General features: G+C 32.0%; 1 protein-coding gene across 1 annotated transcript; it reads left to right on the forward strand.

Moving 5' to 3' along the window:
• Positions 1 to 1394: 1394 nt before the first annotated feature.
• On the forward strand, positions 1395 to 7241 carry LOC105635966 (UPF0481 protein At3g47200). Its single transcript, XM_037641040.2, has 2 exons — positions 1395 to 1500; positions 5680 to 7241. The coding sequence occupies exon 2, from the start codon at positions 5680 to 5682 to the stop codon at positions 6967 to 6969; it is 1290 nt and encodes a 429-aa protein (XP_037496968.1). The 5' UTR covers positions 1395 to 1500; the 3' UTR covers positions 6970 to 7241.
• Positions 7242 to 15751: the final 8510 nt, after the last annotated feature.

Genomic DNA, 15751 nt, shown 5'->3' on the forward strand with positions numbered 1-15751 from the left:
AAACAACTTCAATTTCCTTTCTTTTCTTTTTCTCCTTTGTTGAATTGTCCTCTTTGTATAATTTTGACCAAAGCTTTTTCTAGATTGAATAGTATTTAATACAATAGAGAATAGAATTTGAGATAGATAAGATTTGCTATTAAAATTTCAGAAGCTAAAAATGAAATAAAAATATTAATATTTTGACCAGATTTTTTTTACTTATATGTGAGGAGCCTATAGCTCGAGTTAGTACTTAACTGGAATAAATCTTTTTATACGTTATAATGAAATTTATTTTTTTACTGTTTCAGGTATTTTAAAGGAAATGGATTAATAATAATATCAATGAAAACTTATAAAAGATAATTTCGTCTTTTCCACTCAAAATTAACGGAAAAAATGTATTTTTTTTATAGAATGACTAATTAATATGACAGAAGTAAACCTCAGGGACGTTATAAATATTTGTATAAATGTAAAGGACTACTTAATAATTATGGCAAACCTCAGGGACGAAATAATTATTTTTCCAAAGGATAATTTCACCTTTTCTGCTCAAAATTAACAGAAAAATTGTATTTTTTTTACGAAAGGACCAATTAATATGACGGTGGCAAACCTCAGAGACGTTATAAATATATGTATAAATATTGAGGACTACTTAAATAATTATGTAAAAGCTCAGGAATGAAATAATAATTTTCCCTAATAGTATTCATTTTATTTTATTTTTTGAATGCGAGAGAGATATAATATTTTTTATTGTACTATTGATTCGTACTTCAAAGATTTAACATTATCTATTTGCAGTATTTTAACAATTTATTTAGTTTTTAGTACTTCAACCTACAAAATCAAACGCTCAATTAAAAAAAAAAAAGTTATTTATATATTTCATCAATCTTTTTGTTTGGTTTCTTCAACTTGTAGAACTAATAAATCACACAATGAAAAAATTAAATAAACTAAAATTAACCCTCATAACTCAACATATCTTCCAAAAAAAAAAAAAAGAAAAACCTCTCATAATACACATATTATATGCGAAATTGGATACTTGAAAGAGATTAACTTGAAATGATATGATAAATTATACAAGAAATAATATGATGAATTATGGAGCAAGGTGAACTTCTCATTAACAAATTAACACTAAAGGACAAAAAATTTAAATTAACAAGCTATAGAATTAGTGAGTTAATTAGTTTCAAATCAAATAATCAAATTCAACTATATATTTAATTAGCGATGAACAATAAATCTTGGTATCTGTGAACAGGGAATCTTATAATCTTGTAAGGGTATTTTAGTAAGATAATGTATATGATAAGGGTATTTTAGTAATATTTGGCATAGGCAATTATTTCCTCTTTAAAAAAACGCGAATAGTCAATGGATAGGAAACAAATATCTTCTAGCATCTCTTCTCCTCCATTGTTGCTTTGGTTGTTTGGAAGAAGGACAAATATCCCATCTGCAAAATAGCTTCAAGTCATCATTGCAGAGATCAATCAACAGGTTTTTATATTTACTTTTACTTTTCTTTTATTTATTTTATTCTCATTCTCCATTCATTTTAAGAATCAGTATATTTATCGAAATAAATATGAACAAAGATATATATACAAGGAATTGCATTGCCTACTCTGCGCATGTTTTTTTTTTTTTTTTTTTTTTTTTTTTTTTTTTTTGAATTTGAAAAGTATAAACTAGAATTTCTGCAATTTTATTTTTAGGAAAGAGATATCTGGTTAATATACGTGAACACAAAATACGAACTTCATTTGCAACTTATAAAATTTTTCCAAATAAAATTTAATTAATTAAATACTTATTGAATAGTTAAAAAATGTATCATTATATTTTCCAAAATTATAATAACTACGTATCAAATTAATATTTTACATATACAAACCGAAAATACCAAAAAATCATTGTTGTTAGTTAATTGCTTGGACAAATGTATGAATTGATACCTGAATTTTATAATAAAAATCTAATGTTACCCTTAATTTTCATATCAATTCATTAAATTTCTCAATTAGTAAAATTATATATATTAAACACTTTAACTTGTAAAATTGTATCTGTCGAATACGTTAACTCGTCAACTTATAAAATTATATATTTATTAAATGTTAATAACTAAAGTAGCTAAATGTAATGGTCATTCTTTATTAAAAGATATATAACCACTGGCTGAATACAATACTTTAATTTGATAATTGAATACTATTAAATTTGAGTTCAATATATGTTATTTTATAAGTTGAAATATTCAATAATTATAATTTTACAAATTGAAGATCCGTTGAGTCAATTTATAAATTAAGAGTATAGTTAGGTATTTCTTGTAAAGTTCATGCATTAATTTATGTAATGAAACTTAATTATTTATATGTTTATTATATGTAATAGTTAAGGATTAAAGATACTCGTAATGATAAGTTAGCTTCAGCTACTATAAGAAGATGAAACCTGCTTTAATGAAACGGTGTGGAATGAACAAAACGACAGCACATCTCATACAGTAGATGTCATCAAATGAAACGCAGAGTTTTAGTTATACAGCTATTTATGCTAATACTGAGCTTTTTGTTTGTTAGTGCTTAGCTGGGTAATTTGTTAGATTGTTAGTAGCAGCAACAACAAACTACAGCTAGAAGCTTCCACACTTGTATATAAACTTATTATCTTTGTTAGATTATGCATAACAAAAGCGAAAAGAAACTTGATGATTCATTTAATTCTCACAAACTTATTTTTATTACTTTAGATTTCTTCATATAATTAAAATATAGACTATTGTATAAAATAATCGTGTTTAGAGTCTTTCTAAATGACACAACTTGTGCCAGACACAAATTTAAATTCAATAAAAGAAAGTAATAATATAACTTTACACATTTTTATTCTCTCTCCTACTCGCATTTCTCTATAACTAATGAAAAAAACTTGCATAGACCTGGTTCATGGTATCAATCATAGACCAAACAAATGAAACTAAAAATTTTTTAAAAAGTTTTTTGACTTTATCTTTTTTTTCAAATGCAAGGTCAGAAATACCTCCCTTTTAATAAAAGTCTTTAATTTCATTGGTTTGATCTATAAACGAGGCTATGGACCCAGCCTAGGTAAGTTTTTCCCATAACTAATAGGATCAATATTGTCATTTCAACTTTTCCATCAAAACTTGTACTAGACCTAAGTTGGGCCAAAAACATTTTCCCTTATGAATAACTTCTATGGGACAAATTTTCCCATGATCACCTATATAGGAGATGACCTTATCATTTCTGGTCTAAGGAGTTTAGTAATGAACCATTGACCAATATTAAGCTATCACCTGGTTCATCATTTCTGCAAGTCACTATTCAACCTACAAGCCAAACAAGTGCTTTAACTTTAGATGCTGAATGTCATAGACTCACCCATTCTATTATCATTAATATCCATTCTAGTCTTCCACATCAATGGTGCCCAATTAATGGTACTATAACTAGAAACTACTTCTAATTATTTGTGGTAAAATCATCCTTCATTTATATTCTCAACTCTTGAAAATGGAGCCTTTATTCTTTAACAAATACTTAAAAACTCATTCAAATTAATCTGAATCATGCACACCAAAGTATAACTTAATGGTAAGTCCATATAAAATTTGGCAATATATCCAGTTTCGAATTCCCCGTCTCCAATACTAAAAAAAAAAAGTCTAAATCATGGTTTTAATGCCTAACGGGACTGGTTATCAAGAACTAAGAGGAGTCGGTTTTACCCTCAAATCTTCTTTTATTCAAAACTGACTGTTTTAACTAGTATATATATTTTTTTCAAAATACTTTTTATAGATATTGGCCCATGACCTAATGCTAAGAGTAATAAAGTGCTAACCACTAGGTCTTGTAATTATTGTATTAAATTACTTTAAAAAATTATTTATTTTCAATATTTTTTTATAATTAATTATATTTTTTCTCAAATATTATATCATTTTTTATTCGACCTTTAAATTGCTGATATCAATAAGTTTCTATTTTATTTTATAGAATCTTATTTTTCTCAAATTATATATTTTTCTCTTATCTATAAAAATAATTTTATTTAATAATACTCTTACTCCTTGTTTGTAATAAGTGAATTTCACAAAATCTTATAGAATTCATTTAGAAATCATATTTTTGTGTTTGGAATGAAAAAGAAAATGTAGATTTCAATTCTAGGAATTCAATAATATGGAATTGAACATAACTACATCAAATCCACAAAAATAGGTTGAATTTTCAAATGAATTCTACAAAACCAAGTCATCAAACATTTATGACAAAACTACCCGTCTTCTTCTTCAAGGTCATTTTTCCAATTTTATCAAACTTATATATTTTATCAAACTTGACTAAAACCATTTAAAAAAAAATTAATTTTAGAAAAATATTTTCTTATTATTGTGTTTTTTATTTTAATATTTTTCATCTTTTATTTTAATATTTTTTTGTATTTTTTCTTATTATGGTGAGAAGAGATTCAAGTTAAATATACATTTATCACTAAATTAAATTTAATAATTTTATTAATATTATTTTTATTTTGTATATTTATTTTAATAAAAATATAAAAAATTATATATCATAGCATGAATATAATTAGTATTTATTATTTATTTTTATAAAATTATTATTTCGAGGATATTTTAGAAAACAGAAACAAATGAATATTTAATTGTGAATTTATTTCATACATGATTATCAAACATGAAAATTCATTTACAAATGAATTTCATATTTTAAATTCATTTATACTAAATGCAACATTAACTTCTTTTTTAAATATCTATTTATTTAGTCAATATATATATAATTATTGAACAATCTAATATTACTAGTAAGGTAATACGTATAGTTATTTAATTTTTTACTATTTATTTTATTTTAATATAATATTTATTTTAAACTATTTGCTAAAATTATTACTACAGTGAAATTTAATTATTATAATTAAGAAATTTTAAAATTTTCAATCTATTTTAATTTACATACATAATTTTTGATGAAATTTGTTAATTTCAAATTATTTTATTTTATATTTAATATATATTTAATTAAATACTGGTTCAACTTCGGTCAACTCTTTAACCCTTCACCCTCTATCTTTACTGGGTCGATTGATGGAGCTAGGGAGTCCAAGGGTGGCCCGTAACAAAATATTTTTTTTAAAAAAATACTAATAAAATATTAAAATCTTTTTATTTTACCTATTAAAATAGTAATATTTTTCAATTTCGCCCCCTTGACTCTTGAAATTTTTTTAGCCTCTTTAATTTTAATTCCTAACTCCGTCATTAACTGATCGATGATCGATGATTTATTAAATAATATTTTATTACACACTATAATCCTTATAAACTCTACAGCATAAAACTAGCAATATCTGGATCGAAATAAAATATAATTTATGAAAAATTAGCATATAAATTTACAGAGAATGAAAGTAATAAGAATTTTATTAAAATTTAGTAATAATGCATTAGTATATGCTAAATAAATCCTAACAGAAATTAAAATAATATTCTCACTGCAATATTAAAACTAGCAACTCATAAACTCACTACACGTAAATTTACATCGGTGGATATATAAGCAATTATTGCTTAATATTCTTTTAATTATTCATTATTGTAATTTTCTCATTTTCGAACAGATGGAAAACAGAAGTCACGTTTTGCTTAATATTAACGAGTTAGCAACAAAAATAAGACACAAATTGGAAATTATGCATCCTTTATCAGATGAATGTTGCATCTACAGAGTGCCTGATCGACTGCGTCAAAACGACAAAGCGTACACACCTCGTGTAGTCTGTATTGGACCGTTTCACCATGCCCAAAAAAATCTAGAAGCAATGGAAGAACATAAGTTTAGATACTTGCAAGATTTTCTTCAGCTGAGCGAGATAAATTTAGAGGACTATATTAAATTTGTTGGGGAAAATGAAGATAGATTACGAAATTGTTATGCAGAAAATATCAAACTAAATAGTTACGATTTTGTGAAAATGATATTGCTAGATGCGATCTTCGTTATTATGATTTTATTAAAGTTTTCATTTATAGAGTTGCAAGATAAAAGTGATCGCGTATGTAATAAACCATGGTTGATTCGGGATATAAGGTTTGATTTATTGTTGCTTGAGAATCAAATTCCGTTTTTCGTTCTTGAAGACTTAATTATGCTATCTAATATACAAATGCATCTTGGAAAAATTTCTATTTTAAAGCTCGTCTACGAATTATTCAAAAATATATGGGATTCATGGGCGATGGATTATATTTTGGAGATTCGTAATTGTTCTTCTAATGAGATAAAACATATACTTGATTTGATAAGAAAGTGTCAAAAGCCATCGGAGTTATTGCAGCCACATAAGGACATAGAAATGCTAGTAATACCAAGTATAACAGAGCTCTACCAAGCTGGAGTTAAGTTTCGAGCGAGTTCAAGCAAAAATATATTTGACATAAAATTTAGAAATGGGATTTTGGAAATTCCTCGATTTGCAATAAATGATCATACAGAAAGTGTATTGAGAAATCTACAAGCTTTTGAGCAATGTAATTGCTTAGATAATTATGTTGGTGACTATATTGCCCTAATGGCTAAGCTTGTGAATGGTTCAAGGGATGTGGAATTACTTGTCGAGAATGGAATTACAGAAAATGGAATTGCAGAAAATGGGTTGCAGGGAAATGAAGCCGTGGCAATTCTTTTTCGTAACATTGACAAAGAAAATATTCTCTTCTCAAATAAGTTCTATTATCTTGTTTTAATTGAAGATTTGAATGTCTACTGCAAAACCTCTTGGCACAAATGGAAGGCAAATTTGAAGCAGAAGTATTTCAACACTCCGTGGGCTGGAATTTCTGTTATTGGAGCTGTTATTCTACTTTTACTTACTGTTATACAAACAGTGTGTTCTTTACTGCAGGTTTAGGTGACAAAGGAGCAAATTAACTAATGCCAGATGAAGCACAAGAGTAAGACAATCCAATTTAGCCTTTGTGAGAGTAATTAATAAGTAATTGGGATGTGTTTGGACTTATCTTTATTTATCCATCTTTAGTTTGAATAGAGACACATTAGAAGACATAAATATCAGTTGTAGTATTTATAATGTTAAGTATAAACTTGGGGAGTTGTCTAAGTAATATAATTAGCATGCATGTATTGAAAAGGGAATCAAATTATTATGACTGAAAATTAAACTTTTTGGTTTATCTTTGAGTTCTCTATCTCTTTGTTATATTACATAATGTTTATGGTGATGTTTTGTAATCCTAGAGTGATGAGTTGTTCTAACCTCATATTTTGAGATAGTGATGATCTATATGCTTAAGGTGTATGGTGTAGCAGGAATCAAACATAGGGGGCAAAAAAAATTTCAAAAATTTTTAGAGGGCCAAATAAAAATAATAATTTCTTCAAGCCAAAGATTAAAAGAAAAAAAAAAAATTGGAACGATCTCCAGAGATGGTTTCCCCAGTGCACAGCTAAATTTGGCTGCTGAGGCAACAATTTCTAACCATTGTTAATGATATACAAAAATTACCATCTAAAATGAAACTTATGCTCCACCGAATATATAAATTTATCCTTGTACTTAAATTTTGTAACTTTAACGAACTTTGTAAATGACCTTACAAATTTTGATGACATTATACACTTATCTAAACTAACACTTGAAACAATAAAATTTACATTTTCAACTATTTAATAAGTATTTAATTAATCTAATTTTATAAATTGCATATTCATGGAATGATTTTGTAAGTTGAAGTTTTTAATAAATGATACTTTATAAGTTAAGTATTTGATGGCTCAAATTAGAAGTCGAGAACGTCATAAGTAACAAAATTCAAAATTAAATTTATATATTCAACCATCACAAAACTTCTGTCTTGTTAAAGCTTTGCATCCATAGTTTTCATATGCATATGTGAATTCAATCTTAAAGGGCTCTCCAAAGATACATACATATATATATATATATATATATATATATATATATAAAAGGTAAGGAAGAAAAACAAGTAGAGAAAATCTCAGGAGGAATCAGTAGGCACTCGTAACCATTTAAAGGAGAAATCTGTTAATTCTGTGAGCAAAAATGCAACCTCTCCAACATTGTTTAATATATACACAATGCAAAGAACAAAAGAACAAGGATGTGCTTAGTGCACTGCTTCTATACACTGGAGGAAATGAAAGGCATAGTCAGTTACCTTCGTGACAAAGGTGCAGCAAGCCCGCCAGCAACCAGTCCCACAGCTGTAGCAGCAATGCCTATACCAATTATACCAATAAAACCATCTGTGCAAAAACAACAAATGCAGAGGAAAAACCATTTCATCTTCAATAGAACACATCATCATAATTATTTGGGTAGGGAGGAGGGGGTAAGTTGTGACTGACTGTTGTTTGTAACCTTTTCTAATCTGGCCTTCAATTGCTTTCTTAAGGTACTGTGCCTGTCTCCACTCAGGTTCAGCCTGAAAAAAAAAAAAAAAAAAAAAAACCACGCCGTGGTGATACAACTATATGGGATAATGGCAAAGAGTTGAACATTATATTCAGAAGTTTGAGTTCTCAATTCAGGGAAATTATGGTTTTGCAGCAAATACATTTTATAAAATGTATCAACATACAACACATTGCTCAAGTGGAAGCCCATAAGCTTGGTCCTACTTCACCATAGACTATGAAGCCTTAACATCGAACAAATTTAACTCATAGCTCACTTCTTTATGGGTTAAATCAGTGTCATTTCTATATATTATTTTTTTAATATATTTGCAGAATAGAAGAATGCATTATAGTATTATTATTAATATGTAACATTATCATTCACTATAATTTGTTATTATTCTTTTACCTCTTCCTCCAAGTACAGGATAACCTCAAGGGGTTGCGGGTTTCTTTTTACCAACTGGGCCTCCACCACCCCATGGGAATTGCTTACAAGGTTCATAACTATTTCTCTTAATACAGTCACTTAGTAGCCACAAATCACTAGAAACAGAACATATGTTTTCAGAATAAAACAAAAAACAATTATAAGCAGTATAAGGAGGCAGCCACTGATAATGATAAGTTAATAGATTAATGAATGAGGACGCCATACCCTGAAACATTCTTCCACCAGCCTCCTGCTCTTTGTATAGTTGCTGCTCCTATAATAGCCAACAGCTAGAAGATACAGCTTCTTTCTTAATTTCAGAGGGCTGCCAGTGCTGTCAAGAGTGTTGTGAGGTCCCTCCAACATGTGGGACCCACACACATTTGAAAAAAAAAAGAGAGAAAAAAAACTAAAAAACACGTTTTTATTGTTGGTCAAAGAAAAAAAAAGGAAGAAGAGATTCAAACGTGTGGGACCCACACACGTTTGAATGAAGAAAAAAGGAAGGAAAAATGGACGCGTGATTAACGCATCCATTCGGTGGACGCGTCCCCTTCTCCTATAAATAGGAGAAGGTTTTTCACTAAATAATGCACAAAAACAAAAACGAAGATTATAATTTTAGGAAAGGGTTCTTAAAATTGAAAGAGAGAAAATAGTGAGGATTATAATTTTGGGGTGTTTTTGGAAAAAATTTAGAGTACCACTATTTTTGTAATCTCTTTTGTACCTACTATTTTTAGTGGAAGAATTATTCGGAGTTTTTTGTCCTGTGGACGTAGCCCATAATAGTTGAAGAGTGAATCACGTAAATCTCGGTGTTCTTATTTTCAATCTGGCATTTACGGTAATTATTTAATTTTTACTGTGGTTATTATTTCTGGTGGATTCGATCGTCAATATCCAATAAGAAATTATTGGAGGTATATGTGGTAATAGTAATTTTATTTTACTTTTACCACTGGTATTTTTCATGGGCCCCACTCGGGATCAGTTATAATCCCAACAACTGGTATCACAGCCTTTGGTTGGTAAATTCTGTTAGTTTCTATAAAGTTACTATTCACGTGAATAGTGAATTTTGTGAATAGTAAAATTTTGTCAGATTCAAAATTTGACATGGCTAACGATGGGTCAATGATCAAATTGACAGATTCAAATTATTCAATGTGGAAATCCAGAATGGAGGACTGCCTCAATTGCAAAGATCTGTACGATCCAATTGAAGGTGACAGTGCAAAGCCAGAAGAAATGAAACAAAGGTAGTGGGAGAAATTAAAAAAGCAGACATTGGGTAAAATACGCCAATTGGATAGATGCTAGCCCGTACAACCATGTGAGAAATGAAAAAGATCCCCAAGTTTTCTGGAAGAAATTAGAGAATATGTACGAGGCTACGAATGTTCAAGGAAAAGTCTTCACGATGCGTAAAGTCATGAACTTGAAGCTGTTAGAGGGATGATCAATTACACAACACCTGAATGATTTTGAAGGACTCGTAACTGAGTTACCAGTTAGCGGTATGTCCTTAGAAGACGAGATGCAAGCATGCCTACTGTTGGGATCTCTACTGGATAGTTAGGATACTCTTGTGGTGTCATTGAGTAACTCAGCTCCAAATAGTGTGGTAACGATGTCTATGGTAAAGAATGGACTATTTAATGAAGAACTACGAAGAAGAGATGTTGTCAGTACCAATTCACAAGCCCTTGTCACAGAGAATAGGGGCCGGAGCAAGAGTAGAGGTCAAGGGCATGTAAAGTCAGGTGGTAGATCCAAGTCTAGAGAGATGAGAAAATGTTGCCATTGCGGTAAGGAGGTTCATCTCAAAAGAAATTGTCATTTACTCAAACAGGAGCATGCAAACCGAAGACAAGAGAATGACAGAAATACATTTGCTACAATCTCAGGAGAAGATGGTGAGGTGACTTTAGTCACTCATGATGCAGATTGCTGTCATGTTGGAGATGCAGATACCGAGTGGATAGTAGACTCCGGTGCTTCATATCATTGTGTTCCAAAAAGGGAATACTTTCCCCACTTATAAAGCAGGAGACTTTGGCACTATTAAAATGAGAAATAATAGTGTCTCGCAAGTGGTGGGAATCGGTGATATTTGCATAAAAACAAATGTCGGGTGCACATTAACACTTAAAAAATGTGAGACGTATTCCCGACCTTCGGTTGAACCTGTTGTCTGTGAGTGTACTGGACAAGGAAGGCCATCACCATCATACAGGTGGCAGTAATTGGAAACTGACCAAAGGGTCTTTGGTGGTGGCGAGAGGAAAATTATATTGCTCGCTGTATAAGACGCACACAATAATATGTGTGGGTCAATTGAATACAGTTGAAGATGATGCTTCACCAAATTTGTGGCATAGGTGGCTGGCGCACGTTAGTGAGAAAGGGTTGAATATGTTGGCTAAGAAGTCCTTTATACCATTAGCCAAAGGTAAAATAAACCCTTGTGATAATTGTTTATTTGGGAAGCAACATCGTGTCTCATTTTTGAAAAGCTTTAGAAGGAGAGACAACAAGTTGGAGTTGGTACACTCTGACGTATGTGGTCCCATGGAAGTAGAATCACTTGGAGGAAGTAAATATTTTCTAACCTTCATTGATGATTCTCGCGAAAAACATGGATATATTTGTTGCGCACAAAAGACTAAGTATTCAAGCACTTTCAGCAATTCCATGCGATGGTGGAAAGGGAGACTGGAGTGGCATTGAAGTGTTTGCGCACGGATAATGGTGGCAAATATATCTCTAAGGAGTTTAGAGATTATTGTAGTCAGTAACGTATCAGGCATCAAAAGACAGTTCCTGGTAGGCCTCAACACAACGGCGTTGCTGAATGGATGAATCGCACCATTATTGGAAGAGTCAGAACCATGCTCAAAATGGCCAACTTACCTAAGCCATTTTGGGGAGAAGCTGTCAATACTACTGTCTACCTAATCAACCGACTACCTTCAGCACCTTTGGATTTTTGATATCCTGGAGAAGGTTTGGACAGGTAGAAATATTTCATACTCTCATCTGAGGGTATTTGGCTGCAAGGCATTTATGCATGTTTCGAAAGAGTAGAGATCAAAGCTTGATGACAAGTCAGCTCCTTGCACTTTTGTTGGTTATGGAGATGAAGAGTTTGGCTATAGGTTATGGGACCCAGTGAAAAAGAAAGTTGTCCGGAGCTGAGACGTAGTATTCCACAAAAATGAGATCATGGCAGATATAACTTGTGAAAAAATCCACAAGTGATGGTGTTATTTATATTACACCAGGAAGCATTCCTACAGATAATGCCACAGGATGAGGAATGCCAGAATCAGAACGAGAAGAAGAAGAAGAGTCAGTCGTAGGGGATCAAGAAACAATTATAGATGATAACAGTGATGCAGAGGGTGTTGAGCAAGGGGAGCCAGAGAACCCCGTTACACCAAAAGGAGTTGAACCTTAGTTAAGAAGGTCAACCAGAGAGCGCCAACCATCTACAAGTTGCCCTAGTTCTGATTACATTTTGATTACTGATGAGGGGGAGCCAAAGAGCTTCCATGATGTGCAATCTTACAAGGACAAAGTTGCTGGACAAAGCCATGCAAGAGGAAATGAATTCTTTGAAAAAGAATGACACGTATGAGCTAGTGAAACTTCCAAAAGGGAAGAGAAAACTCAAGAACAAATGGGTGTACAAACTGAAGAAAGATGATGGCAACCTAGTGAGATACAAAGCTCGATTGGTTATCAAAGGCTTTACTCAAAAGAAAGGTATTGACTTTGATGAGATTTTTTCACCAGTTGTGAAAATGAGTTCTGTTCGAGTGGTGCTAGGTCTAGTAGCCAATTTGAATCTTGAGTTAGAGCAGCTTGATGTAAAGACCGCATTCTTGCATGGGGATCTAGAGGAAGAAATCTATATGGAACAACCAGAAGGTTTCAAGGTCAAGGGAAAAGAGGACATAGTTTGTCGCTTGAAGAAGGGCTTGTGCGGGTTGAAACAAGCGCCGCGACAATGATATAAAAAGTTTGATTCTTTCATGGTGAATCAAGGATACAAAAGGACAGATGCAGATCCTTGTGTATATGTCTAGAAATTCCCTGATGGTAAATTTATCATTCTTCTCTTATATGTTGATGATATGCTAATCGTTGGACTAGATGCACACATGATTAGGAGGTTAAAAAGTGATTTGTCAAAAGCATTTGACATGAAGGATTTGGGATTGGCAAGGCGAATTCTCGGAATGGAGATTATCCAAGACAGAAAGTCCTGCAGGTTATGGTTAATATGTTGATGATATGCTAATCGTTGGACCAGATGCACACACGATTAGCAGGTTAAAAAGTGATTTATCAAAAGCATTTGACATGAAGGATTTGGGATCGGCAAGGCGAATTCTCGGAATGGAGATTATCCAAGACAGAAAGTCCTGCAGTTCAAGTTGAGTAAGAAATCCTACCCATTAACAGAGAAAGAAAAAGGAGATATGTCAAATGTTCCATATTCTTCAGCGGTCGGAAGTTTGATGTACGCAATGATGTGTACAAGACCAGATATCGCTCATGCAGTTGGTGTTGTGAGCCGATTTCTGTCAAATCCCTAGAAGACACATTGGGAAGCAGTGAAGTGGATTTTCAGATACCTGAGAGGAACTTCAAAGTTATGTTTAACTTTTGGAGGTGAAAAGGCTGCACTTGTTGGCTACACAGATGCAGATATGGCCGGTGATCTCGATGAAAGAAAATCTACATCAGGATACCTATTTACATTCTCAGGGGGAGCTATTTCATGGCAATCAAGATTACAAAAATGTGTTTCGTTATCAACGACTGAAGCAGAGTACGTTGCAACAACGGAAGCAGGAAAGGAAATGATTTGGTTAAAGCGATTCTTTCAAGAATTGGGTGTGCAACAGGAAGAATATATAGTTTATTGTGATAGTCAAAGTGCGTTAGACTTAAGCAAAAATACTATGTATCATGCACGAACGAAACACGTTGATGTAAAATATCATTGGCTTAGATCTGCCATTGAAGAGAAGCAGTTCCAGTTGCTAAAGATCCACACAGACAGAAATGCTGTGGATATATTGACAAAGGTTGTTCCAAAGAAGAAGTTTGAACTGTGTGTCAAAGTGGCAGGAATGGAGAGTCTCACCATGTAGTCGGGAGGGGGAGAATTGTTGTGAGGTCACTCCAACATGTGGTACCCACACACATTTGAAAAAGAAAAGAGAAAAAAAACAAACAAACACGTTTTTATTTTTGGTCAAAGAAAAAAAAAAGGAAGAAGAGATTCAAACGTGTGTGTTGACGAGTAATTTTATGCCCCCGCCTAACCCGGTGATGATAATGAGGATAAGGGATAAAGAATCACGATCAACCAGAAGTGTTTGAACCAAAATTTGAACCAAACCGCCCAGAGGAGCCTGACCCGCGTTAGGGTTGCGTCACGCAGCTATAACCTGCGTGACGACACTCATAGTTGCGTCACGCAGCTCATAGTTCCGTCACGCAGCCTATACCTGCGTGACGCAGCTTGTTCTATTGCCCTACCATATAAATACACCATTTTGTGCTTGAAACGAGACTTTTTGACATTTTCTCTCATTTTTCTCTAAAGATTTTAATGTTTTAACCTAGGTTTTCAATTAAACGGCTAGGGTTTTCTTCCCCAAGAACTCAAGTGAGTAAACTTGAGGAAGATCACACCATTAACCATTTAGTTTTGAAATAAAAAAAAAAATCAAAAAAGAGCAAAAAAGATAAAGAGAGAAAAAGAGAGAAAAGAAAGAAAAGAAAACGTTGGTTTGGTATAAACTTGCTAACTACATTTCTGGAATCGTGAAACAACGTCTCTAAGCTAATCTCAGTGTATGCAATCTTCAAATCTGAGGGCTAGGTAACCATTCTAACCTTTCTTTTTTATTTCTAGTCTTTTGTTTCTTAAAAATCTCATTTTCATAAGTATTTAGTTGATTTGTTATTGGTAATACGTAATTTTGCCCACTGTTGGACTTTTCTAAGTTGTGTTTAATCACTTTTGACAAAAAGAACACGTAAAAAGAGTAGTTTGAAAGGTAGTTGCGGACTAGAGCAGCCGCGTCACGCAGCTATTACCTGCGTGACGCGACTGTTCATGTCCAAAAGTCTTTGATCTGGACTGGATCACCTGCGTGACGCATCTGTTCGTGTACTCAGTTTTTCATTTTGTTTTTTTATATTTAGGCTTAATCAATATATATGAGTATTTTGATGATGTCGCGAACAGTTCCATCACGTAGCTAGTGGTTCCGTCACGCGACTGTTCTTCATAGAACAGCTGCGTGACGCAACTGTTCTAGTCTCCAGAATAATAACCATAGTTCCGTCACGCGACTGTTCTTCATAGAACAGCTGCGTGACGGAACTGTTCTAGTCTCCAGGAATAATAGCCATAGTTCCATCACGCGACTGTTCTTCATAGTTGTATAACTAAAACTCCTTATATTTACTTCATCTAATTTTTTCTGTGTTTTTCGTTAAGTACGTTATGAAATGACGAAAATATCCATTTTATTTTTAAAATCACAGGAACAGATTAATTGTATTTTTCAAATCATAGGGACTACACTGTAATTTTTTTGGTATAATATTTTAGTACCTTTCCTTTGCTTTCTGTGTTTTCTTATTGATTTAACGGAAAAGATACAAAAATTAGATTGAAGAATCTAATAGTATAACATAAGCAAAATATAGGGAAAAATTAGTATATTTAAAAAAAAAAAAACAAGGACAAAATAGTTGTATTTCACAAAACTACAGGGATTACACTGTA

This window comes from Jatropha curcas, chromosome 5 (genome assembly GCF_041381405.1).
Source record: "Jatropha curcas cultivar XTBG-Jc1 chromosome 5, XTBG_Jcur_1.0, whole genome shotgun sequence".
NCBI lineage: Eukaryota > Viridiplantae > Streptophyta > Magnoliopsida > Malpighiales > Euphorbiaceae > Jatropha > Jatropha curcas.

Coding starts and splice junctions, on each gene's coding strand:
- LOC105635966 (XM_037641040.2), top strand. CDS start 5,680: ATGGAAAACAGAAGTCACGTTTTGCTTAATATTAACGAGTTAGCAACA.